Source organism: Aspergillus pseudotamarii (assembly GCF_009193445.1).
Source record: "Aspergillus pseudotamarii strain CBS 117625 unplaced genomic scaffold BDV38scaffold_35, whole genome shotgun sequence".
In the NCBI taxonomy this organism is placed as follows: domain Eukaryota; kingdom Fungi; phylum Ascomycota; class Eurotiomycetes; order Eurotiales; family Aspergillaceae; genus Aspergillus; species Aspergillus pseudotamarii.
In genome coordinates, this window is record NW_022475049.1 from 231,557 (window position 1) to 254,488 (window position 22,932).

The 22,932-nt window shown below is 45.3% G+C and overlaps 7 protein-coding genes and 1 non-coding gene across 8 annotated transcripts; 3 read left to right on the top strand and 5 right to left on the bottom strand.

Annotated features, from left to right (window-relative positions):
- Positions 1-15: 15 nt before the first annotated feature.
- BDV38DRAFT_249868 (arabinan endo-1,5-alpha-L-arabinosidase) lies at positions 16-1,977 on the bottom strand. The gene is made up of 4 exons (XM_032054903.1): positions 653-1,977; positions 566-594; positions 458-513; positions 16-404 (listed from the first exon to the last, which is right to left on the bottom strand). Exons 1-4 carry the CDS (start codon positions 1,623-1,625, stop codon positions 230-232), a joined length of 1,233 nt encoding a protein of 410 aa, XP_031912398.1. The 5' UTR covers positions 1,626-1,977; the 3' UTR covers positions 16-229.
- Positions 1,978-3,914: 1,937 nt separating this feature from the next.
- On the top strand, positions 3,915-4,748 carry BDV38DRAFT_293970 (VOC family protein; the record flags this gene model as incomplete). Its single annotated transcript, XM_032062392.1, has 1 exon — positions 3,915-4,748. Exon 1 carries the CDS (start codon positions 3,948-3,950, stop codon positions 4,746-4,748), a length of 801 nt encoding a protein of 266 aa, XP_031912399.1. The 5' UTR covers positions 3,915-3,947.
- A 501-nt stretch (positions 4,749-5,249) lies between these two features.
- BDV38DRAFT_293973 (WD40 repeat domain-containing protein) lies at positions 5,250-6,361 on the bottom strand (the record flags this gene model as incomplete). The annotated part of the gene is made up of 3 exons (XM_032062393.1): positions 6,084-6,361; positions 5,663-6,031; positions 5,250-5,607 (listed from the first exon to the last, which is right to left on the bottom strand). The coding sequence occupies exons 1-3, from the start codon at positions 6,347-6,349 to the stop codon at positions 5,250-5,252; spliced, it is 993 nt and encodes a 330-aa protein (XP_031912400.1). The 5' UTR covers positions 6,350-6,361.
- Positions 6,362-11,912: 5,551 nt separating this feature from the next.
- BDV38DRAFT_272161 (uncharacterized protein) lies at positions 11,913-13,512 on the top strand (the record flags this gene model as incomplete). Its single annotated transcript, XM_032057439.1, has 2 exons — positions 11,913-12,142; positions 12,414-13,512. 2 exons carry the CDS (start codon positions 11,913-11,915, stop codon positions 13,510-13,512), a joined length of 1,329 nt encoding a protein of 442 aa, XP_031912401.1.
- A 478-nt stretch (positions 13,513-13,990) lies between these two features.
- BDV38DRAFT_293978 (flavo protein-like protein) lies at positions 13,991-14,998 on the top strand (the record flags this gene model as incomplete). Its single annotated transcript, XM_032062394.1, has 2 exons — positions 13,991-14,520; positions 14,597-14,998. Exons 1-2 carry the CDS (start codon positions 14,035-14,037, stop codon positions 14,996-14,998), a joined length of 888 nt encoding a protein of 295 aa, XP_031912402.1. The 5' UTR covers positions 13,991-14,034.
- Positions 14,999-15,407: 409 nt separating this feature from the next.
- Positions 15,408-15,502, bottom strand: BDV38DRAFT_t159. Its single transcript has one exon. It is a non-coding gene; the product is annotated as a tRNA-Lys (tRNA).
- Positions 15,503-15,934: 432 nt separating this feature from the next.
- On the bottom strand, positions 15,935-18,671 carry BDV38DRAFT_272163 (MDR family MFS transporter; the record flags this gene model as incomplete). The annotated part of the gene is made up of 3 exons (XM_032057440.1): positions 15,935-16,920; positions 16,988-17,545; positions 18,506-18,671. The coding sequence occupies 3 exons, from the start codon at positions 18,669-18,671 to the stop codon at positions 15,935-15,937; spliced, it is 1,710 nt and encodes a 569-aa protein (XP_031912403.1).
- A 693-nt stretch (positions 18,672-19,364) lies between these two features.
- BDV38DRAFT_284087 (uncharacterized protein) lies at positions 19,365-20,016 on the bottom strand (the record flags this gene model as incomplete). The annotated part of the gene is made up of 4 exons (XM_032060186.1): positions 19,365-19,561; positions 19,625-19,777; positions 19,873-19,957; positions 20,011-20,016. 4 exons carry the CDS (start codon positions 20,014-20,016, stop codon positions 19,365-19,367), a joined length of 441 nt encoding a protein of 146 aa, XP_031912404.1.
- Between the last annotated feature and the right edge of the window lie 2,916 nt (positions 20,017-22,932).

Here is a 22,932-nt window from a genome sequence, read left to right on the forward strand (position 1 = left end):
GCTTGTTTTGGTCAATGAACGGAAATGAGATGGTTCATGATGGTCATATCTAAAGTGTAGTCTATATACATGTGTCCACGTGTGTCGTCCAGCAACACTTGCGAAACAACACGAGGCCAGGAACATCACTCTATATATATCTGCAACTCAGCCCAGCATGACTGATCGTTGGTACATGGAAAGGGTATAATAGGAAATCAAACAATCATCAACATCCAATACCGCAATATCACCTGTGGAGCCACAGAAAGCCTGTCGCGACTAGGAATACAAATAGTAATATGAGTTTCTGACCAGTAAAGCGAGCTGGAAGTAGAATCAGAGCCAAGCAACACATACACAATATGACGACCATGGTGAAGGTGTAGTCCGGCTGAAGCGTGGATGCAAAGTTTTTCGATTCTCTGCCAGAAAGCAATTAGTATCAGCTCCTCTTTCAGGGTGCCCGGGAACGAACCTTGCTACAGGCCAGCCATCCTCGTAGTCGAGGTAGCTCCAACCCAGTAAGGCGTCCTAAACAGTCGTTATTAATGGTTCTATTCGGATTATTTCATAATGCACTCACGCCATGCAAGAAACCGACACTCGTGTTAACTGCGAGGGTGGAATATTAGCCAGGCCATGAATGGAACGCGATCCGAGCAAAACATACGATAATGATAATATAAAATTTCTGGATCCGTGGTAGTGGCAGGCAGCACCCCAATCCCACCAGGAGCATAGACGATTCCATGGTTTGAATCGTAAACAGTGGTGCCGCCCCCGTCCGTCAGTTTCTTTCCGTGCTTGTCCACAAACGGACCTCGCACATCCTTCGACCTTCCAACCCGAATACTATACTCCTGCCCCATAGTCGGGAAACCTTTATTAAAATGACAGCATTTTCCATGACTAAACCAGAGATAATAATAAGAATCCTTGTAGCTCATGAAAGACCCTTCATCCGGCTTTGGTTTTCCATCTGGTATATATACCAAATTCTTCGCGTCCGGCTTCTCGGCGTTCTTGACAGACAATAGGTCATCGGCCAATGGCACCTGGAAAATGCCATGCCAGTAACTACCATATAGCAGGTACGGCTGTCCCGTTTGCTGGTCTACTATGAACGAGGCATCAATGGCATTGGATACAGTATATGGCCAGACATGGGACAAAGGACCCTTTTCAGTATAGATCAGGCCCCCATGGTCTGTCCAAGAACCATTCTCGATCGAGTCGGTACTTGCAACGCCGATAGCGCTATTGCGAACTCCATTCTCGCTAACTGTGTAGAAACAATAAAACTTTCCTTTCCATTCCACCGTGGTTGGAGCCCAGGGACGCGTCCGGTTTTGTTTCTCGATGATCGTGGGACCGTCTAGGACCGTTCCAATCTTCGTCCAGGGCCCTGACAGGCTGGATGATTTGAATATTGGGACTTGGATCCCTCCTTTGAATAGATAGAAATTATTTTCGTACTGCAAGATATTGGGGTCATGGACGTCGAGGTGGCCTTGATTTGGCAAGGGATATTTTTCCGTTTTTGAAAACACATTAGGGGGGTGCGCAGGCTTGAGGTTTTCCGAGGGCGCCGCCTGCACCATGCCCAATAGGCAGGCTAAAGATATGATGTAAATGCGAAGCATTTGCGGTGGCTCTCAGCCGATAAGAAGGCTGAGATCGGTATCAATTTAAGAGTGGGCGATAATAGCAATTGTGGTCGCGGAGATGGGGGGAAGAGAGCTGGACAATAAGGAGCCGTCAAGAGACTCGCAGCAATTGGCACTGCCTGCTTGTGATGTCCCGAAGCTTGATCTCAGTGGCAGTAAGACCGATAGGCAGCCACGATCTTCGGAGACCCACCCAAATAACGCAAGGGTCTCGTCACAACACTATTGAGCAAACGAAAGTCAAGACGCGTGGCAGTGCACATCGCGGAAAGGGTGAGAAAAGTATAAGCCAAAGCGAAATTGGATCAACGTTTCAAGTGAGTGTGACAAGAGACACCTGAGGAGGAGGCGCAGGGGGAAACAGAAAGTCAGCAGGGGACCTTTCAGCCTGACGGACGGGATATTAATAACTGCGAATTAGCTTCTACCAAGCTTTTCATGGACCTGGAAGGGTCACGACCTGACGGCCAATCGTTGACTCCACATGCTCCCAGGGGAATTGTCGGGATGATTAGATAAACCCTAGTGGGGATCTGCATCAGAATGCCCGTGAGGTGTAAAGTTCCTGGTGGTAGAAGGGTCAGACCCTTGCAGAAACTTTCCATCGCATTAACACGCGAGCTACATTGAGACTCAGGAGCTCTGCGTACTCGTCAGCCATTCAGAGTTCCAGAGTCTTAGGGCAAGTCGATATCTGTTTCAAAGAGGTCTTGCACGTGACCCGCAGACTAAACATTTCAAGATATGAAGGGCCTACCAAGCAGTCATGATGGTCTTTGTTTGAATTATGTGGAAATTCTGGCTACATGGGATGTTCCCATCACTTATTCTTTTTAAAGTTTTCTGCGGACTCCTGATTGCAGGCATAAAGCGATCGGATCATGGCCAAGGGCTTACTGTACTTTTAGCCTATACAAAGCGTGGGAGATCTCCACCACAACTTTGTCCTTTTGGCAAAATGCAGGAAGTCCAGGTGCGGTGGTTCGCACATGGGCAAGCCTTGAAACAAAGAATGGAAATACAAATCCGACCCAAGGTGTCCTGTCTTGCACCTGATACAACATCCTGCTGCTCTGACTACAATCCGTGGTCATCACGGCCACCATCTGCATAGCCCTAGCTAGACCTGTCTTTGGCTCACCCACAGGCCTTTAAGCATATCACCCAGGACTTGTTTCCGCACTTTTGACTTTTGATCACGATTGATATCTACCGAAACTGGCGCCGTTCTGGGATGTCGACAGTTGACCCTTGTCAGTATATTGCATTTTGTGTTTTACCAAGTATTTTCGAATACTAATGCATTAGCTATGGTATACGGACTTCTTAACCAGAAACCGAACCTCAAAGCACACATACAAGAGGCAGATGCGTGTGAACAGCGGATATAGTGGGGTACAGACCAATCCTTTATGGGGAAGGGATGTTCATTAAGTTCAGGGTCTGGGGAGCTGGTTCCTTGGGCGGTTAGGTTCTTGAGGCTAGATATAGCATTCTTTTCACTGTCTAGGAGATTGTAATCGTTATATTTACTATTAATATTGCTAGTACCTATACATGTTCATCGCTTGATGATGTGAGACACATTCGGCCCAAATTCATCGGTGAACCGCTTCTCCATCTCAATTGCCCATGTGACTGTGCCCTAATGTGTTAGTAGAGACAGAACCAAATACTCCTGCATACGCCAAGCTTGGAGCTCCAGTGCAGCTAACTTTAGTAAATAGACAAATGAACTAAAGATAAATCTTGGTCAACAGTATGTTCCTCTATTTACACAGCTTGTGCTTCTACGTTACCAGTCTTGGCACTTCTAAAGATAAAGCTGCGCATTGTATATGTTGACTTTCCCATGTATCTTATCTCTTACTTCCCCAAAGATTAGATCTCCTATCTCTTTTACCAATCCATAGAGTCTTCGGATGACAGTCTTTCACTCATGTTGAGCCAGATAGAGGACACCTGGCTCACAACATGTAAGCTTCGTCTGGATACCCGCATTAAAAAGCGGAACAGGTAATATGGGAGCATGGTTCGGGAGGTCTTGAGAGAAATAGCGTTGAACATATGGAAATAGTGCCAAGCTTAGAGAACACTGTAGGTATTGCGGGGTTGTTGGAGACGCGTTCTAGACTAAGAGGGGGAAAGCGATACGATCACATAATAGCTGCGGGGAATGGTAAATTCAATATAACATAGAAATAAATACCCTCCCCTCATTCTTTTCCTTTGTTTCTCCAACATCCAAGTACCTTCATATTCCCAATTGCCCGTATATCTGATTTTTCGTTGTCAACAATGTCTTGTCCAAATCTCGATCACATCGTCATTCTCATCCCTCATGACGATCTCCTCACTCTATCCGACCGCCTCCAACCTTACTTCGTTATAGCGCCAGGCGGGACCCATGCCGATGGATTGACCTCGAATAAATTGATTCTCCTCCCGGACGGAGTCTATATCGAATTCATCGCCTTCGCCAAGGATGCCGATCCCGAGCAGCGCCGAAAGCATCGCTGGGGAAATCTAAAAGAAAACACCATCATCGACTGGGCCCTCACATTGCCGAGCGAGAGCGACTTCGCTGCTGTCCAGCAGCGAGTTCTCGACTCGAGAGCTGGTTTTTCCTATCAAGATCCGATTCCCGGAGGTCGAAAGAGGGAGGACGGAGTCACCTTGGAATGGGCCATCAGTGCTGCGAGAGACGCCCAAGGCAACGCAATCATCCCAGGGCATTTGCCGTTTTGGTGCCTCGACAGAACGCCTCGGCCCTTGCGGGTGCCCTACCAGGAGCAGCTCGAGCTGACCCAGCATCCCAGTAGGGTGTTAGGAATATCTTCGGTCTCTGTGTCTGTTCCGGAGGCACAGGTTTCCGATCTAGCGACAGTATACGATGCGATCTACACCTCGGAGGGCTCGACGGGGTTGGCGCCTCGAAATTGGCATTATGAGGTTCCCGCAGGATTGCACGAAGGAAGGCGCACTATCTCGCTGTCTGCGAATAAAGGGGAAGCAGCCGTCACGCTCACCTTGTATGGAGAAATGCAATGGGAAGTTGAACTTCTGCCCGGGCTTATAGTTGCGGTTGAGCGAGTATAGCTTTAATCCTCATTTGTATTTAGCCCTGGGAATGAACCGTCTGAACTAATAGATTTTCACATTTCTTCCAACGTCTTTCTAATCAACGCAGTAAAAATCCCATAATTCCGAGATTAGAAAAATATTTAATGAATATTAAACACAATGACTGACTATTCGATGTAAAAACTACTACTTCTGGAAATTAACTCGGTAAACTTGTACATACATCAATAGTGTGGAGACTTGACCTGCCAGAAGCTACTCCCTCCTGCAAACAATTTAGATTTTCCACCTTACCAGCCAAAGCACCTCAAGCTATATATCATGTTAAACATAGACCCGTTTCATATACAGAGTGGAAGCCTAGCTTGCGATGAGGCCGGCCAATGTCCTTCTACTACTAATTACGGCGACTGCAATTGAATTTATCCTTGTAGAAGACCGATTTGACTAAGGTCTCAAATAGCTAGACGGATAACACTCTGTCATTATCTATAAACCAAAGTGTCACTACAGCATTCAGAAGATGTCCAACTGAGTATCTCCCCCCTTAAGGTGAACCGCCAACGGACGATTAGATGGTGTGAATCCCACATTCCAGACAGCATCTGCTCCGGTCACAAGGGTCTTAGTCGCTCCAGATTCATGATTGACTAAATATACCGAGCCATTGGTGTTGCCAACGAGGATATTTTCGTCATCTGCCACCAACGAAATCACACTTCCGCCTTTCTCTTCAGATAAAGTCCGACCCGACGCTTTATCTAAAGACCACACTTTCACCAATCCTACACTATCCGCAGAGATCAGAGTATCCTCTCGTAAGAATAGCCGGGTGACAACTCGACTGTGGCCGGAAAGAGCTCCTAAACAAGCTCTGGATGCGTGGTTAGTCGACTATCGTGGAGCAAATAGATAGCAGGGGAGCAAACCCTGAGCGCGGATCCCAAACCCGGATAGTTGAATCCAAACTGCCTGTGACGATCCGAGACCCGTCAAAACATAAATCATACAAAGGCCCTGTATGGCCTTTGAGCACATGGAGACATTGCCCGGTGTGAATATCCCAAACCCGCGCTTCCCCGTCATACCCCCCTGAAACGAGCAGCCCACCGTGTGCTTTGAGGCGCCGCACAGTTTCTGTGTGCCCTTTTAGAATCAACTTTGGATCAGTTGAATCAGAGTTCAAGTCCCAAATACAGATGGTCGAATCGCGACTACCAGAGATAAGCGTGGTATCATCTGCCAACTGGAGGCTGCGGACAGTTGCAGTATGGCCCTTCAGTGAGCGAATGACTGATCTAGACAATGTTAGCAATCTTTATCTGTGAAAGCCATCATGAAGCTAGTCACTTTGTGTGTATATTCCATATCCGGAGCTCCCCCTCCGTTCCACCCGTTACTAAGAGGTTCTTATCCTCGCGTAAGGCGAGAGACCAAGTGATATTACCCTTCTCTTGTAGTGTAGTTAGGGAGTTATCAGCGAAGTCGAATATGTAGAGAGCAGCTTCCTTTGCGATCACGAAGTACTTGGATCCCATCTCGCACGCGGTCACAGCCAAGCCATCGCGCGGAAAAGTCTTGTGGATGGTGGCCTCGGTTGGAATGCTGAAAGCCATGACGGGTAGAAATAAAAAAGGTTGATTTATATACGTTCACAGCCAGACTAAAATGTTATCATAACCACAATAATGGCGGGTGAACAAGAATAAATATTGGCGGCGGAGTCCAGAATGATGCCTTGGGGCCAAACTCAGCCTCATTACACCGGGTGGGGCATTCATTGCAGATCTTCGAAACTTTAGGTCAAGTAAACCAGGATGACATTCCTTTATAATTTGCTTGAAACCTGTTTTGAAACTACCTTTATAGACTGAAACCCCCAGATCTTCTTGACACCAGGAAGCCAGCACAGCAATGAGCCGGATATATCTATCAACCGATGAACAGCTAAGGATATCATTGATCATTTCGACTTTTTTAGATACAACTATAACTAGTATACAGGACTATGATACTATCATAAGTTTGAAGAGTCAGTTTTGCTCTGCGTATCATTGATTATGGAATTCAAGAAGTGCCGCGAGCTGAGTACGGCCTGATGAAACTAGGAGTTGTTCATTGTTATATTTCTGGTAGACCATTCATAAAGCTTCAATGCAGCCTCAAGTTAAAGGTATGATAGAAAGATAACGCCCCAAAACAAACCGTTGTAGCCAGATCAAACTCCGCCAAGACACTTTTTCAACCATTCTATCCTCTTACTATCACAACCCTGAACTTGATAATGAATAGTCCCTCTCGCCTTGAGACTCATAGTAGTGCTGATGTGCTGCAGCAACGTTCGTATATGTAATAGTTCGATTTCCTGGCCGCAAGACATATCGAAAATAATTTCCCCAATCGCGTGCTTCTTCGGAATAGCCTTGCAGGTAGTTCTCCAACTGCTTTCGAGTATAGACATGTTCGGTCCTTTAATAGAGCCGTGTTTTTCTTCCGGAGTCAACTGTCTTGACGAAATGGGACGTAGGGTCTTGAGACGTAGTTTGCGCATCCCATTGCGGATCTCCACATTTTCAGGCATGGTATTCTCAAACATTTTCTTTGGGTCATTGGGATCTTAAAAGATGAAGGCATACGTCGATAGGTTTTTCCCAACATCATCTAATGGTATCTTCGTAGTGGCTGAACTGATGGGGTTAACGTTAAAGCATGCAACGTTTCCAAGATTGTTGATGGTGATGAGCGTTTCGGTGGCCATATTGTATGGTAAGGAGAGAGATTGATAATACTGGTTAAGTCGACTGTCCAGTATTATATAAGTGACTATTAGAGGATGCAGTACTAAGTCTCATGGAAGGGAAGATGACTTGGCTTATGTGGACAGCCAGGGCTCTGCCTTGAAGACATGTGGTGGGGGTAGAGAGGGCGGGACCCAACTCAGGAACCAGAGAAAATTGATAAGAGAGTGAATTACTATATAATCCACAGCATGATGTAACCAGTACATATATGGATGTGTATATTCGGGTGATGATCGGGGACGTATCGCGAGGGGAGGGGAGTGGGGAAGCGGGTTTACCCTGTTCATGTTGGTTTGGTGGGCTCCCTATTCATTTCTCAAAGTGGTTACTGAGAATATGTTAAGAGTCAGGACAGATGTCTATGGTTTCGCATTTGCATGGTATTGTCTGAAATCCAAGCACGCTCGTTAATAGGCAAACTGACTAGATTCCGATCAAAAAAGCTCTCTTCTATAACTAGGAATCCTGGCGTATTATCATAATCGTGTAACATCGGTCCATTCCCCTTGATCTTATCCTCCCAGTATCTTGGGTTCATTGGCGAACGACTGGGCCGTAGCCCAACATAAATCTCTGGGATGGTGACCACGAAAGGGAAAAATACCTCATTTGTGTCCTGTTCCAAGTAGCTCTTCGTTGGGCTCTCAGAGTTGGCCACAGATATGTTGACGATGCAGTTTGCATACGCATGCTGCATCTAACGGCATTCTAATCTCTAATATTTACCCTGATCTCCACTTTGGATTTTACAGAGAGAATCAACCCACAAGTAGCGAATCGATAGTCTCTGGATGAAGGCAATACTCTCACGGAACGCAACAGGAAGATCCGTGTATGACGTGCCTTTCTTAAGCCTCCTGGCTAAGTTTGATGTAGTCAATGCCCATTTAACCTCAACGTTCCCCCAACAATAGCTCAACGCCACATAGGGGCCGGAAATTGGTTTCTGGGCTGGTATCACGAGTCGAGCGCTGGAACGACCAAGCTTCAATAACCGTGTTGGATATGAAGAGGGATGCTGGTTACTCCGGCAGTTTCGATGTCCGGTCAAGCATTGTTTCATCCACGCGTGCGCTGCTCGCCAGCCGTGTTGAAATGCGTCGTCCTTATCTCTTTTCGTAATTGATCCCACCACTTCTCCAAATGGGTTTCGAAATACCTTAAATCCCTGCTTACTTGTAAAGGGTTTTCCTTGTTGAAATGTATGGACTGTTATTGACAAACCTCCATTATCTGCTTTGTCCCAAAGCGTATATGTCCAGGGTTCCGAGACGCATTTGTCCGTAGAACCAGACACCCTACGACAGCAGTGTAATAATGGTCCACAAATGGAGCAATTATTCGATGCAGCTTCACTTAAACTGGAATAATCCTCATGATGAAGGCCCTCAGCCCCTGGCCCAGCTTTTCTCTCATTAACGTCATAGTTGACAAACATGCATGTGCAGATATCACAAAGCATCGCGGTTAAAACAGGTTAAGTGAACAAGCTGAGGTTGAGACAGACAAGATTGAAGATGGCCTTTTTAACGAATAAGCTCCTAATCTACGAAGCGAGTCTTAATCTAAGCCCCACCGTTCATTCATGTGACGTAGCAGACGTAACTTGCATATACGTGTCCGAATTGGGAATGTGCAGCGTTGAAATATAGAAAATGATTCCGCGAGCATTGACATTCTGTCAATGAGTTACATGTAAATCCAACATTTCTCGTGGAACTAGGATAGCTGCGGGTACAGAAAGCTTTTATCTGGGTCGAATCGACAAGAAGAAATATTGAATTTGAACATACCCATAGCTAATGTGGCTGTTGGATTATCTATCGGTAAACTGGATGGTAAAACTACCATGATTCTAGATTTTACTGTACTTCTTAGTGTTCTTGAAACTCCAGTTAAGGTTAAGTCTCTATGCTTGTTTCTCAGGCCATCTTAAAGGGCTATAGACAAGTGATAAGTACCAAGCAACCAAGAGCCAGCGCTAACAATGATTTGCCGCGACAATGGAAACACTAGCATATCCAGAAGCCGGTATGAAGAGTGTGATTGAATGAGACAAATGTAAGATCCATGCTGTGCAGCCAGTTCACTTGTCATGACTCTAGTGGTTCAATTAGGGCGAAGGATAGCGGCAAGCATCAGATCTACCCCACCACGTACAGACTTGGGGCTGATAAAGTTCTGTCAAAAATATGGCCACTTAACCTTTTACATACGTAAAACCATAACAGAAAGTAGTGGGGAATTCGCCACTACACGAAGCTAAACTCCACCGTTCTACCCTTGGTTTGCCGAGGCCCAGACTGATAAGATTGATAAATAATCAAAAGCCTCGGCAAACCGAATTTAATGTGTACGAAACCGATTCATCTCCGGCAACAGAAATATTCTAGGACATTGGTATAGGTATGTATCATTAAGAGACGTCTCGGTTAGTAGAACTAAAAGCCAACAGGCCACATAAATTTGATTGCAATTAGAGCGATAAATCAAGAGTTTCGTTACGTCATGTAATGTAGACGAATTGCCACGACAATCTTCGACGACGTCGAGGTAATCCGCATGTTCTTATTTAGCAACCATCAACGTCAATCCGGATCCGCCGCTCAAGGACCCGAGGATTCCCAGCGTTGCATCGTTGACCTCTTTGTAGCCGGCACCGGCGATCGCAGACACCATGTCACACGTTGCGCTTAGAAAAGGAAGGACTGTATTCAGCGCACGAACACCGTTAGTGAATGTGTGTGACATTGAAAGAGGTTACATGGAGGAAAAACGTCAGAGATGACTTACCAGTTCGTACTTCCTGTTGTTTGGCTATATTTAATCGAGGAATGCCGTGTAATTTAGGACCTCGGCTAGTGCGTTGGTATGTAATCTTGATATTCTTTGTCAAAGAAATAGAAACCATCAAGAATTGACAGATGGTAGCAAGGAGAAGAGCATGAACGGATGCCCGTGTTATCTTGGGTTTCCACTTCAATGGGATCGTGAAAGCAATGGTGGAGAGCTAAAGGCCATGTCTCTGTTCAGTTTTATGTCTAGACGAAGATGGATGGGCGGTTCAATTTGTATAAGAGGAAGAGAGCAATCTCTCAACTCACGTAGCTAACAAGATCTCCTATTGCGAAAGTTGTATATCCAAGTGCCTTAGCAACTCTCAAAATCCGGAGAAGAGCTGGCTCGCTTTTACAACAGATCGCATCTCCCATTTGCTGTAAATGCCCTGGCACAGAACAGATGCGAGTGAGCTTGACCGCGATTCCAATCTCGGCACGAAGCCGCATAAAAAATGATTTGTCGAGCCATCGAAGTCTACATTTGTATCTCCCTGACCGTGACAGGGACAAGAAAAGCCGAATCACATTTTGAACAACTTTTAAGAACTTATCCTGGCCAGCGCTCGTGTTTGTGATAGTATCGAAAAACGCGCGCATTATTGGGGGGAGGGGGGGCTGTATGGGAACTTCACCGGTCAAGAGAATTACCGTAAATAAAATAAATTGGTCTTTGAGACACCGCCATCAATATCGGCATATCGGCAGTATTGGGCTAGGCGTGGCGGCCCGCAAGTGGATTGGATGAAGCAATAGCACGCCACGAACGGCAACGGCAGCGTCATGGCCCGGGCGAGATGCAAAAGTCGACTGTGTGGGTCGCCGATTGCGGCGATTTATTCGGACATTTGGATAATTTAAACACATAGAAACGGCTTTATCGGCATTAAGAAATGTAGATATGCAGGTTCCATGTCGATAGACCCTGTGATACAGTAGCTTGTCCTCATACCCTAGGTGTATATACCCCATTTTGAAAATAAATCTTAGCTATGATCATCCACTTGAAACATATTGATCATAGATATTCCACTAGAAACTAGTTCAAACCTAAACGACCAGGTATTCTAATCCTTGAATTAATTCTTTATTTTGAGAATACTACCAAAAATTAATTCAACCAGTAAGGTTACATGCTTTGGAGAATATATATCGCACTACTGACACCCTATTTCAAACAAGGTTACCACGTTACCGCTGAATCTTCTATCTAAGAAAAAATCTTGCATAGTACAAGCACATCCATTTTCCTACTTATCGTGTAGTACAAATAGAGCCATCTATCATAAGTCGTAGAGGAATGACATAGGCGAAATATAGTACATACTACAGAGTACATAGCTAACTAGTTCTCCCCGATAAGATAAGTGCCGTGATCCGACCAACCCTACCCCCACACTCAAGGCAAGCAGGCAACATCGCGCTGCCTATAGAATACGTTAAACCAACCACTAAAGAAAAGACCCACTTTAGAGAATAAGTAGACTGCTCTTTTCGTCCTTCCATCACGGTCCGACGATCCTTACCTGGTATCAATAACAATGGTTCTATTAACTGATCTGCCCGTCGAGATTCATCATCGAATCCTGTTACTCGTGCATTCTCATCGCGATGTTGGCGCACTCTCCATACAATGCCGCTCACTGCACACCCTTTGCGACATGTCCATGCGCAAGAAATACCGGCGAGTGCACATTGATAACAACGACAAGAGCTTGGATAAAGCATTTGCGATGCTCATGAAAATTCTCAAACGGCCCAGCTTAGGCCGGTACGTGCGTCATATTGAATGCAGCAAAGGTCCCCCGTGTTTCGATGACTACACAGAGCGAACGAGTTCGCTACGAGACCTAGAGGACAAGGAAATACAGCTGCTTCGCGCCGCAATCTGTAGAGTAGGATTCACTGGCTCAGAGACAAATCGCATTCTCAATATGGTTATGCAAACAAAAGCCGGCGAGGAAAGGCCATGGCCCCGATACTTGTAAGACGCCACCCTATAATTGAGCTGTCGTCGCATAACATGCTGACATTCCATATAGTCCTACTAAAAGCCGCGGGGTCTACATTGCACAAGCCTTGACTGCGCTGCTTATCTCAGTTTCGCCGGATTTGGAGTCATTAGCAATGCCACCACCGTTCTACAACTACACTGGCTTTTACTGGCCTGAACAAAGCCACGATTACGAATCAGTCAAATTCCCACTGGAGAGATTGCTTCGTCAGGTTAATTCGAACCCAAACAATATGCCATTCCTGCAGAATTTGCGAAATGTCTACGTGATTAACAACGACAACCTTGATGATGGGCGTTTTTACTTGTCTATGGACTTTATGGGAGCTATGCATCTTATTCATCGTTTGCCATCTATAGAGATGGTTAGAACAGATATTTTACAAGAGGATGAGAACGGGGCGCCAAGGCTGGGGCCTGGATCATCTAACATTAGTCGATTCGCCATCCATCATTCGTCGCTGGGTGTATTTTACCTCACCAATGTCATATGCTCGTCCAAGGTTCTGAGAGAGTTTCAGTACTCTATTGGGGGCAGGGACGTATTAGACGGAAGTTACTCGATATTCAATCCCAAGACATTTTTCTTCACGATCTTGCCACACAGAGAGACACTGGAAATATTGGATGTGGATGCGGAGTGCCATATTGGTGAATTCAACAATGAGGTTGTGGAATATGAAGAATTGGATGAGATTTTTGAGCAATGGGGTGGTCGAAGTGATGCAGAGCATGTTTGGACAGGGACGCCACCGGAATCGTTATGGGGGCAGAGCGGATCACTGCGGGAGTTCCGCGCGTTGAGACGATTGAGTCTCGGTATTCACACCCTGATGTATTACGCTCAGGGTGTCAACCTGGCAAAGAGAGAGCGCTGCAGACTGGCTGATTGCTTGCCGCCGAATTTAGAGTATCTGCTCATTCGGGGGTATCGGAAAGGTCAGGACGAGATACATGACGCTCAGATTGATTCGCTGGTAGCATGGAAAAATAGTGGACTATCCAGCCTGACAGAGATTCAGGGAATTACGGAGTGCATACCGCATGCTGAGGATGTGGGCAACCCTGATGATGAAGATGCCCCACTGTGGGAACGAGACGAGGAATGGTCTTCGGACTCTGATTGACTGGCTTGAATGAAGCTAAATAATACATGAAACTCCACAGTTCCTATTTTAGCTTGATGTGCTTGTCCTTTTTTCAGACATTCGGTGAATTTTGAGTGCCTAAAAAAGCACAAGTCGTTCAGATTCCACGTCTAAGATACTAAGTCCTTGGAATACATTATAATAGAGATCCAATAATCCGAGAGATGTATGGTAGAAACATGAAGAATAGAGGTATTAGAGAATCATTTCGTCTACCTAGGGCAATACAAGTTATCGAGCACTACAGCAGTCCGTGCATTTCTCGTCTTGCTCACCACCAACCAATCATGTTTGAGCAGTGACATGCCCTTGAAAGTTCTTGGCATTGGCCATATACCCTTTTTTCTTTCTTTTATAACCCAAGTTATTTTGTTTCATTTTCCCATCATATGTACCATACGCTTTTCAATGCGATCTGTTTTCAGTATAGGGTTAGCATTCAAGACCGGTTTGACGACTTGCTCCCGGCAACCTCGACTATCACGCATCAGATATACAACAATGGCGCAGCCTGTTGTTGAACGGTTAAGAACGACGGATACATTTGAGAATATCCCTCATCAAGAGCATTTACCAGTTCATATACCTCAATCTCTGGCTTTATTAGAGAGTGAAGATGATTCTGCCATTCGACAAAAGTATCGCCCGTTCATTCTGAGCAATACAACAGAAGAGGACTGGGTCAGCGACCTGGAACTGACGACCGCCTTGAAAATGGCCCAGAATGACCTAAAGAATACAAACCAACGACTCAAGGTCCTAGTACTATACGGGAGTCTACGCAAAAGATCATATTCACGGCTTGTGGCACTGGAAGCATGTCGCATCCTCTTCCGACTTGGTTGCGATGTCCGCGTTTTCGACCCGGAGGGACTCCCAGTCAAGAACGACGTCGACCACGGTCACCCCAAGGTACAGGAGCTCCGTGGTCTCAGCCAGTGGAGCGACGGACATGTTTGGGTGTCGCCTGAACAGCACGGTAACCTTGTCAGTATTCCCTTTCCAAGTCTATTTCATCCCATCAAGTATTATTTTCACCTATTAACTCTTGTTCCGTCCTTAGACCGCAGTCTTCAAAAACCAGATAGATTGGATCCCCCTTAGCACCGGAAGTATTCGCCCAACACAGGGCCGAACACTAGCTATTGCCCAAGTTTGCGGCGGATCGCAATCATTTAACGCGGTCAACTCCTTGCGCATTCTCGGTCGTTGGATGCGCATGTTTACTATCCCAAATCAGTCGTCGATCCCAAAGGCATATACCCAGTTTCCAGATGAAGGTCAACCGGGAGACCAGAGGCTTATGCCCAGTAGTAACCGGGACCGATTAGTGGACTGTATGGAGGAGTTTGTCAAGTACACGATCCTGATGAGACCTCATATGGACCTTTTTGGGGATCGCTTCAGTGAGAGGGAAGAGAGGAGGGTAAAAGAGGCCAAGTTAAATGGAGCTGTATCCATGTAGGATATTGATGATGCGTATATTCCGGACATTTTTTCTGTGTACATATCTAGACTATATCAGAAATAGATTCTGTCAACGGACAAAGAGATTTAATTACTTGAGTTGAAATTATAGCAAAGTCACCTATCTCACCCCATGTAAGGGGCGACACGCTCGGTAATATAGAATAATTATACTAACAGTTATGCCTCGTCGATGCGATCATTCTAGACTCAAATCATGACTAGTTATAGTTATAGCCTCTTTACCTATAAGGCTAGCAAAATAAGATACTACTAGTGAGCCACGAATATTAGCTACAATAACAGCCAGCGGCCTCCTTGGGTAGATAGATAGGAATGAGAAAAGAGTTATCTAGAGCCCAGCACTTGCTTCATAGGCTTCATTCTGATCCGAAAAAAAAAGAAAACGCCCAATGCGGGGCTCGAACCCGCGACCTTGAGATGGCAGACTCAATATAGATAATCTAAAAGTCTCACGCTCTTCCAACTAAGCTAACCGGGCGGTCTACTTATCCTTGCCCGGATATTACCCAATAGATAGGACATGACAAATTTAAAAAAGAATCTCTCACTAGTATTTATCCCATTAATTATCGATCCTCCAATTCCCGATACCGAGAAATGAATGGCTCAATGTATAAAACGGCTGAAGTACTAGGAATCGCTTAGTCAACTGTCAACACTCTATATTGATAGACTTAGCCCTACCTCCTGGCCTGAAGCGCCTTGTTGGTGATAATATTAGATTGGACTGCATTGCTAACAATGGCTCATTATGATTTCTCCATGATACGTGGAATATTCAAGGGTAGATAGATACACCTTGAAATAACACAGGCTCTGTATGAGCCTGGGCCTTTTTTATTTATAATTGATGTCTGCTCAACCATCTATCCGCGTACAAACAATCCGGCAATGTAATTTACATTTCGAACTACCTCTCATCATTGTCATGCTCGTCACCCAACCTGCGCTTCTTAATGGTAAGAGAGGCAATAGTCATGATACCACAAATAGCCGTATAAAATATCCACATATTACTCAACCCGGCCACAAACGCAGCGCGGTCGACTGTTCCTCCTTTTCCGTCATCATTTCCTGCCGCTGCAATTGAGTCCGAGTCCGATAAACGAAGGTCTCCTAATCCACTTTGCGCCACCACACCCCCGATCACTAGCGATAGAGACGTTGCTAGATTCTTCAGAAATGCTAAAGCCGCATTGCCGGCAGCCACGTTCTCCGGCTTCAATGAATTTTGAAAGGCGATCATCGGGGCCTGGAATAGTGGTCCAGAGCCAATCCCGGCAATGAACTGGTAGACCACAATTTTCCATAACACCAGGCGGGGGCCAAAGTCGATAAACAATCCTGTTCCTGTCGCCATGATAAAGCATCCGATCCAGATCACGGGGCGGAATTTGCCTGTGCGTTGCACGAAAAATCCGCTGGCGAGCGTCATGGCGGACAAGGGTAGCACCAGGGCAAATAAGTATAGGCCGGACTGAATGGGACTGACGCCAAGAATGGTCTGAAAGTAGAGTGGGTTGAAGTAGCTATAGGAGATGAAAGTGAAACTGTGACAAAAGGCTGTCAGAAGGCAAGGGACCGTTGACCGACTGACCAGACTGCGGAGGGGAATGATAGGGCACTTGGCGACAGCCCACTCATAATATCCCCATATGACCAGAATCAAAATTCCTCCAATGATTAGACCTAGAGTAAAGGCCGAGTCCCAGCTATGTTCGTTGCCGCTCCCTGATTCGAGTCCATACAGGAAGCAGACTGTGCCTCCAACCACCAAAACGGAGCCAGTCCAGTCAAATGAGCGGAGGGTGGCAACAGATGTGGTCACTGGCTCAAGGTGCAGAAAGAAAAACAGAATAACTAGCGAGAGGCCATCGAACGGCAGGTTAATATAAACTGCGGTTGCAATGCAGTAATACGTTAGCAAAAGTCACATCTCACGGGGTTTGGTCAAGCAACTCACAGCACCAACGCCAGCCAATTGTTTGTGTGAATACTCCCCCCAATATCGGACCGACACCACTGGAGATAGCCCAGACAACCCCCGTCAGTGCATAATATTTCGCCCTTTCGCGAATGGGAAACAGATCAGCAACTATGATGGTCACCATCACAATAATTCCCCCACTGCCCACTCCTTGTAACACTCGTCCTCCGATCAGCATGAGAGGGGTTCTACTAAGCGCACAGACAACGCTCCCGCATAGAAAAACAACATTGGCAATCATTAAAATTATCCTGCGGCCCCAGATGTCTGAGATCTTGGCCCAGAGGGGAGTTGTGGAAGTACTAGCGAGAGTATAGGCGCTGCCAACCCAAGTATATTCCGATGTCGTCGCATGGAGATGGCTGGCTATGACTGGCAATGCGGGTGCAACTATAGTGGTGTCGAGTGCAGCCAGAAACAGGCAAAGAAAGAGTGAGACGATCACAAGATGAGAGCGAAATCGTTGTCGCCAGGGTATAGACAGAGTGGATGGCTGCAATCTGTTCTCCTCAACATCACTAGTCAATGACTTCTCTGAAGCCATGGTCGTACTCGGGAGGTTAGACTCAACAGATGTCTATCTGTGTAGGCCGAGTCTATGGGTAGGTGAATGCGAAATCCACAGAGTTTCACCAACAGGATTTTCAGCACAACGGACTGGGAGGAGCTGAAAGATAGTCAGTGGAAGACTATCCAGAGGGTGTCGCTCCATTCACCAGAATACTAAATCTAGAACTTCCAACTACTGAGGGCTATCGCGGCTTGGCACCGAGGATCTCTTCGGGGCCCCCCGAACGATGTCTCGGGTCCAATCAAATGTCCCAGTTGCCAAGGGCCACCTTACCGAATGATAGCAATCTACTGGTGATTAATCTAGGTAGAGTCATAATTGATTAGTACCCGTCTTTCGCGTGTACATTCTGATCAACATGGTAAGGACTTCTCAGCCCGTGCAACTCTTCCACGCCTTCCAGGGCGACTGAGACGCCCTCCACCATACCTAGCCCACACATCATGACCCTACCATCGCCTTATTGTTCATCTATAACGGTATTTTTTGGATGCTTCCTTCATGGAGTCATCTCTGAGCTGTATCTCCGCCAAAGGGTGCCCTGACAAACGTGCAGAATAGGCAATAATAAAGATAGCTGACAAATGGCTACCTGCACGCCAGACAGTCATTCCATACTGACTGGGAAAAAACTAAAAAAATCTAACTACACCCGACGCCCTTAGTAAAACTTTCCACTGATAATAGTTAGTCCACACGGGTCACTTACAACGGAGTCTGTTGATGGAACACCATCTCCCACTGCTCAGAGCCTATCTTCCGCCAGACACTGGAACACAGCGCATCAAAGCTCTGAGAGTCACGGTCGGTCACTCGCCGGGCTGCAACCTTATAGCAGATCAGCGCAGATTGCGCACTCCCGTCGAGGATCCGCACCTCGCTCTCGAGTATATTATACGAGCTCCACGGGGCGAACTCCTCGCTCGTCAAGATGGAGTTGAGAGTCGGGTGAGATTCTTTGGATAGCTTCATCCCGCCCGGAAAGACCATGACACAATCATCCGAAAGTAGGGGGAGGAGAGTCCACCCCGAGATGCAGAGGGCATCCCAGGTTTTGTGCTCGAAGGCGAGAATCTCGTCGGGGTTCATGGTAAGGGTGGTGGCTGGGGATGGTGCGGAGAAAGTTCGTATTGTAAAATTGAGTCTAATATAGATATAGTTTCTCTCTTTATTGTAACACGGTTAACACAATAAATATAAAAGTACAGATACTATATAGAATAATCTGGTTGCTCCTGGACCGGTCTCGACTTTTAGACACCGAAGATAAAGTATAAAATTATCTACTTCTACTCTTTTCTCTAAAATCTTGTTTAACTGCTTATCTCCTGTTGACTTAATTTAATAATGGTACTTGCCCAAGTGATGTTTCTAGGTTTCGGGTAGACCTTTACTACAGGATTTCTTAGAGATAACTTTTACCTATATAGGACTCAGATTGAAGGACTATAATCTTATCATTGGTTGAATATCAGACCACCCAAGCAGTGCTTTATGTAAGATAGGCTATGTTAGCTATAATCTTTTCTGCAAGTTGGGCTCTACTTGACAGATCCGGGTATAACAAATCTTCTTATATATCCCTATCGAGCTACGACTTATTACTAGTAGGTGTAGCCTGGGTATGAGATATCCAAACAGTGCATATCATTACTGCTTGAGGTTAATGAGAGTGGAGGACAGGGCAATAACTTGGAAGCAACACATCTCTCCTGTTTAAACTTCCGTGAAACATCACCGCTCATTTTCAAGCCTGCTGCCTGCTTTCTAATAGCCGTTCTTTTACTGTTTGTTACCAGCAGCCAGTGCCATGTGTGATACCCGGTGCAGCTCCCGCAATGGACAGCTTTGGGCCGAAGGCAGTGGGGTCTTGGCGAGAGAGGGGTGGGCCATGTACTTGAAATGATCAGGCAGAATTTGCAGGAGACATACAACGGCATTTTTGTCCGCTGCGTTCGCCCCATTCAGATTGGACTCATCTGGAGTAGACCGGGGTTAGCTAGTTGCTAGTGAGAGCGACGTATTGAATCGGGACTACATACTAACGGGTTCGCCTGAAACATATGCATCGATCTTTCGGGTACATTTCTGAAAAAATGGGTTACAAGCCGGCAGGTTCTTTAGATCCTTCACAAGATTGGGCTTCGCCTTGCTGTCGGTTTGGTGGACACCCTTAGCGATGTCAAGACACTGTGCTGGCAGATCAGAGCACTATTATCGACATTTAGTTAGCCAATATAAGACGCCAAGGAAAGGGTAACAACTGTAATTAGTATTTGGCAGGCCATACCTGTTGCTGGAGAAGACTGCTTGTTCTCCGTCGCCTGCGGTGCAGCCAAGACGGCGGGAGCAATGAGAGCAAGAATGTAGATAAACTGCACAGTCTATTAGCAGAACTTCTCGCCATTACAAAGGATTTATTCTTTACCTTCATATCTTCTATGCAGCGTCTGATGTCAGTGGAAGTAAGAATTAGGAAATATGGGATAGGCGTAAGGATAGAGAGCGTCGGAAATGGTAGATGGGGAGATGCTGAATTTATACAATATGAGTTTCGGGATGAACAGGCATGTACGCATTAAAAATAGGGGGCGAGGACTACTATAGACAGAATCCACGGTTCGATCGTCCAAAGGTTGTATTTTTGTGACTCTCAGCCGTGATCTCCAAGCTCAGCTGGCCACTCTGAGAGTAAAAAAGTCCTATATTCGAGAATATCGTATGGTAGCTGAATTTATCCAGCCTTATCCCCACTACAAAGCGTGAGATACTCTATACAAATCACCGATATCATATTAACTGAATTTACTAGTATTCACTATTGAAAGCCAGAGCATCGAGTCATTTGCCGAGTTACACTCAAAACGGCCTTGAACCGACCCTAGGGCAGAAGGAGTGATGAGTTCTCAGGCTGGAAGATCATCAGACTAGGTTATTACACTGATCCCTCGTATCCTCGCTACCATTAATCGTACAGTGATCCCCTCTCCTCCTTCCAATTGTGTACTAGTGTCGGGCATTTATCGAAGCTACAGAAGCAATATATTACTGTTAAAATTATTTCCTTACTATATCTGGTACAGATCAAAATCATTATTTCAACTGCCATATCTTTCTATATAAGAAATATCTTATTTCTCAATTCAATCTATGAAACTATATACTTACAATACAAAGATAATCAAGATGCCTGGCCAAAATCCCGGCTACGAGGATTTTGACAGTCAGCCTTGTGCTCACGAAGCGCAGGCCAAGCTCGCAGCGTATATAAAAACCCGAAATCATATAAGATAATAGAGCCTTGAACTAACAATAATTACTACTAAATTCTCAAATACATATTCACAAGTACCACAAAATATATATTTCCGCCGACAATAGGCCCCAGGGCAGCTTACTATATCTCCTCCCACAACACCTCCTGAGGTCATCCAGTACATATTATTCCTCTCCCATCTGGATTTTTACTTCACTGTGACAAATCCTTGACTTTTTCTTTTATTGCTTTTCCCCTTTTCCTATAAATATTCGAATTTATATAGCTGACTTTGCGATAAACAGGATAACTATCTTGGCACCATTAGACACCGTGTCGAGAGCTCGGCTGAATGGTACCTGGGATACAGTAAAGAACTCTGTAAAGATTGCTGTGGAAAACACAGAGACTGGTGCAGCAACTTCACTTTCGTCCTGATTACTCTAGAGTTGGATGCAGATATAGTATATTCGTGATACAGTATATATACTGTTGATATCTCTATGTAGGTAGTCCTGTATGGTGCCCCGTATATGGTCTCTGAGACTGGGGTGCTAGAGAATGGCTTTCGGCCAACAAGGATAATACACCAGAAAACCATCCCATAGTCCCTGATCTTTCATAGCCAAGACGGGTTGTTGACCGTAACTCGCCCCCTTTTCTTCTTATACGATCATAGAGTACTACAATAGTAAGATTAACCCGATTATTGAGAAGATACTCTTTATATGCTAAGCTGCAAAAACAATATCTGGTTGTTTGTACTCTTTTTATTTTTGTACACCCATAAATCTATATATAATTAAGTATTTTGGTGTATCCTAATAATATTACTTGATGCTAATTACTAAGGATACCATGATCTATTTATAGACAAGAAGTTTCAACAATATCAAGATAAGACTGTATAACAACCGGACACAGTTTTTGCAAGCTAGTGGGGGCAACTGTACGCTCACCATGGAGGTCGGGCTGCCTGGAATATTCGTGATGAATCAGGCCGTGGCGAAGACCAAGTGACTCTGCCCAGTTGAGCATGAGGGCCAGAGCCGCTCCGACCCGTTGGGCGAAGCAGCTGATAATAAGAAAGGCTGGATAGCACTTTGAAATAGAAGATATTTATTTACTAGGCTATGTCGGAACATCGCAGGTATAATACCGAGGGGGCTCTGCATTCGTGTAGTATACACACCACTTAGAGGGGCCTCGGAGAGTACACGACCCTCTTTCTCTTTCTTCCCCCTTTCTCCTCTGAGGTCTCTGCTCCCTTCGCGAGTCCCACAGTAAGTACTACAAGTATGCACTAGACTGACTCGAATTTAGATAGCGGACATAAGAACTGTACTTGCCTGGGATGAGCATGACCCCATCCCCATCACCTTCCGAAGGCTGATAGTAACCGTTATGTACTTAGTCGCAGATCTAGTACTCAATCAAAGCCTTGCGAAGCAAAGAAAGGCTTCGGATAAAGTTTACGAACAGCTGACCAACAAAGAAAGTAATTCCACGACATGTAAGCTTTGACATGGGTACATGCGTTGTGATAAACGCCACGTACGGGGAACAGCAGAGAGCCATCAGCCCTAACATCTATAATCTGGATATTATGGTGGCTGGGATCTTGGGCGCAACACTAGGATATAGATACTTGTCCAGTTAAAGCGAAGATAACATTCAAAGAAGAAAAAAACAGAAGTATCATACATGGTCCAGCAATAGTTATCTGTAGTATAGTTACTGTTATATATATAGATAAGTAATATATTCTATCTAAGAATTTTATAAATATCTTTAAGAGATATAGTCGGGGCCCTATATTCCACAAGACCAAAAGATCATAATAATTCTGGATCAACGATCCAGAATGTCCTAGAGTCACCTATATAGTATACCCGCCGTTACAATATCACTGTAAATACTAATCTACTTACTAATTCAGAACTGATCAAAAAGTTAATTCTCTCTGATTCTGAGTAGTACAATAACAGAAAGTTAAAGAAATGTATGAGGGGATATATGAATTTGTCCTACGCAGCAGACCATTGCAGACATATAATTAACGGGGAAAGTGCCGAAACTAAAATCATGTAGCAT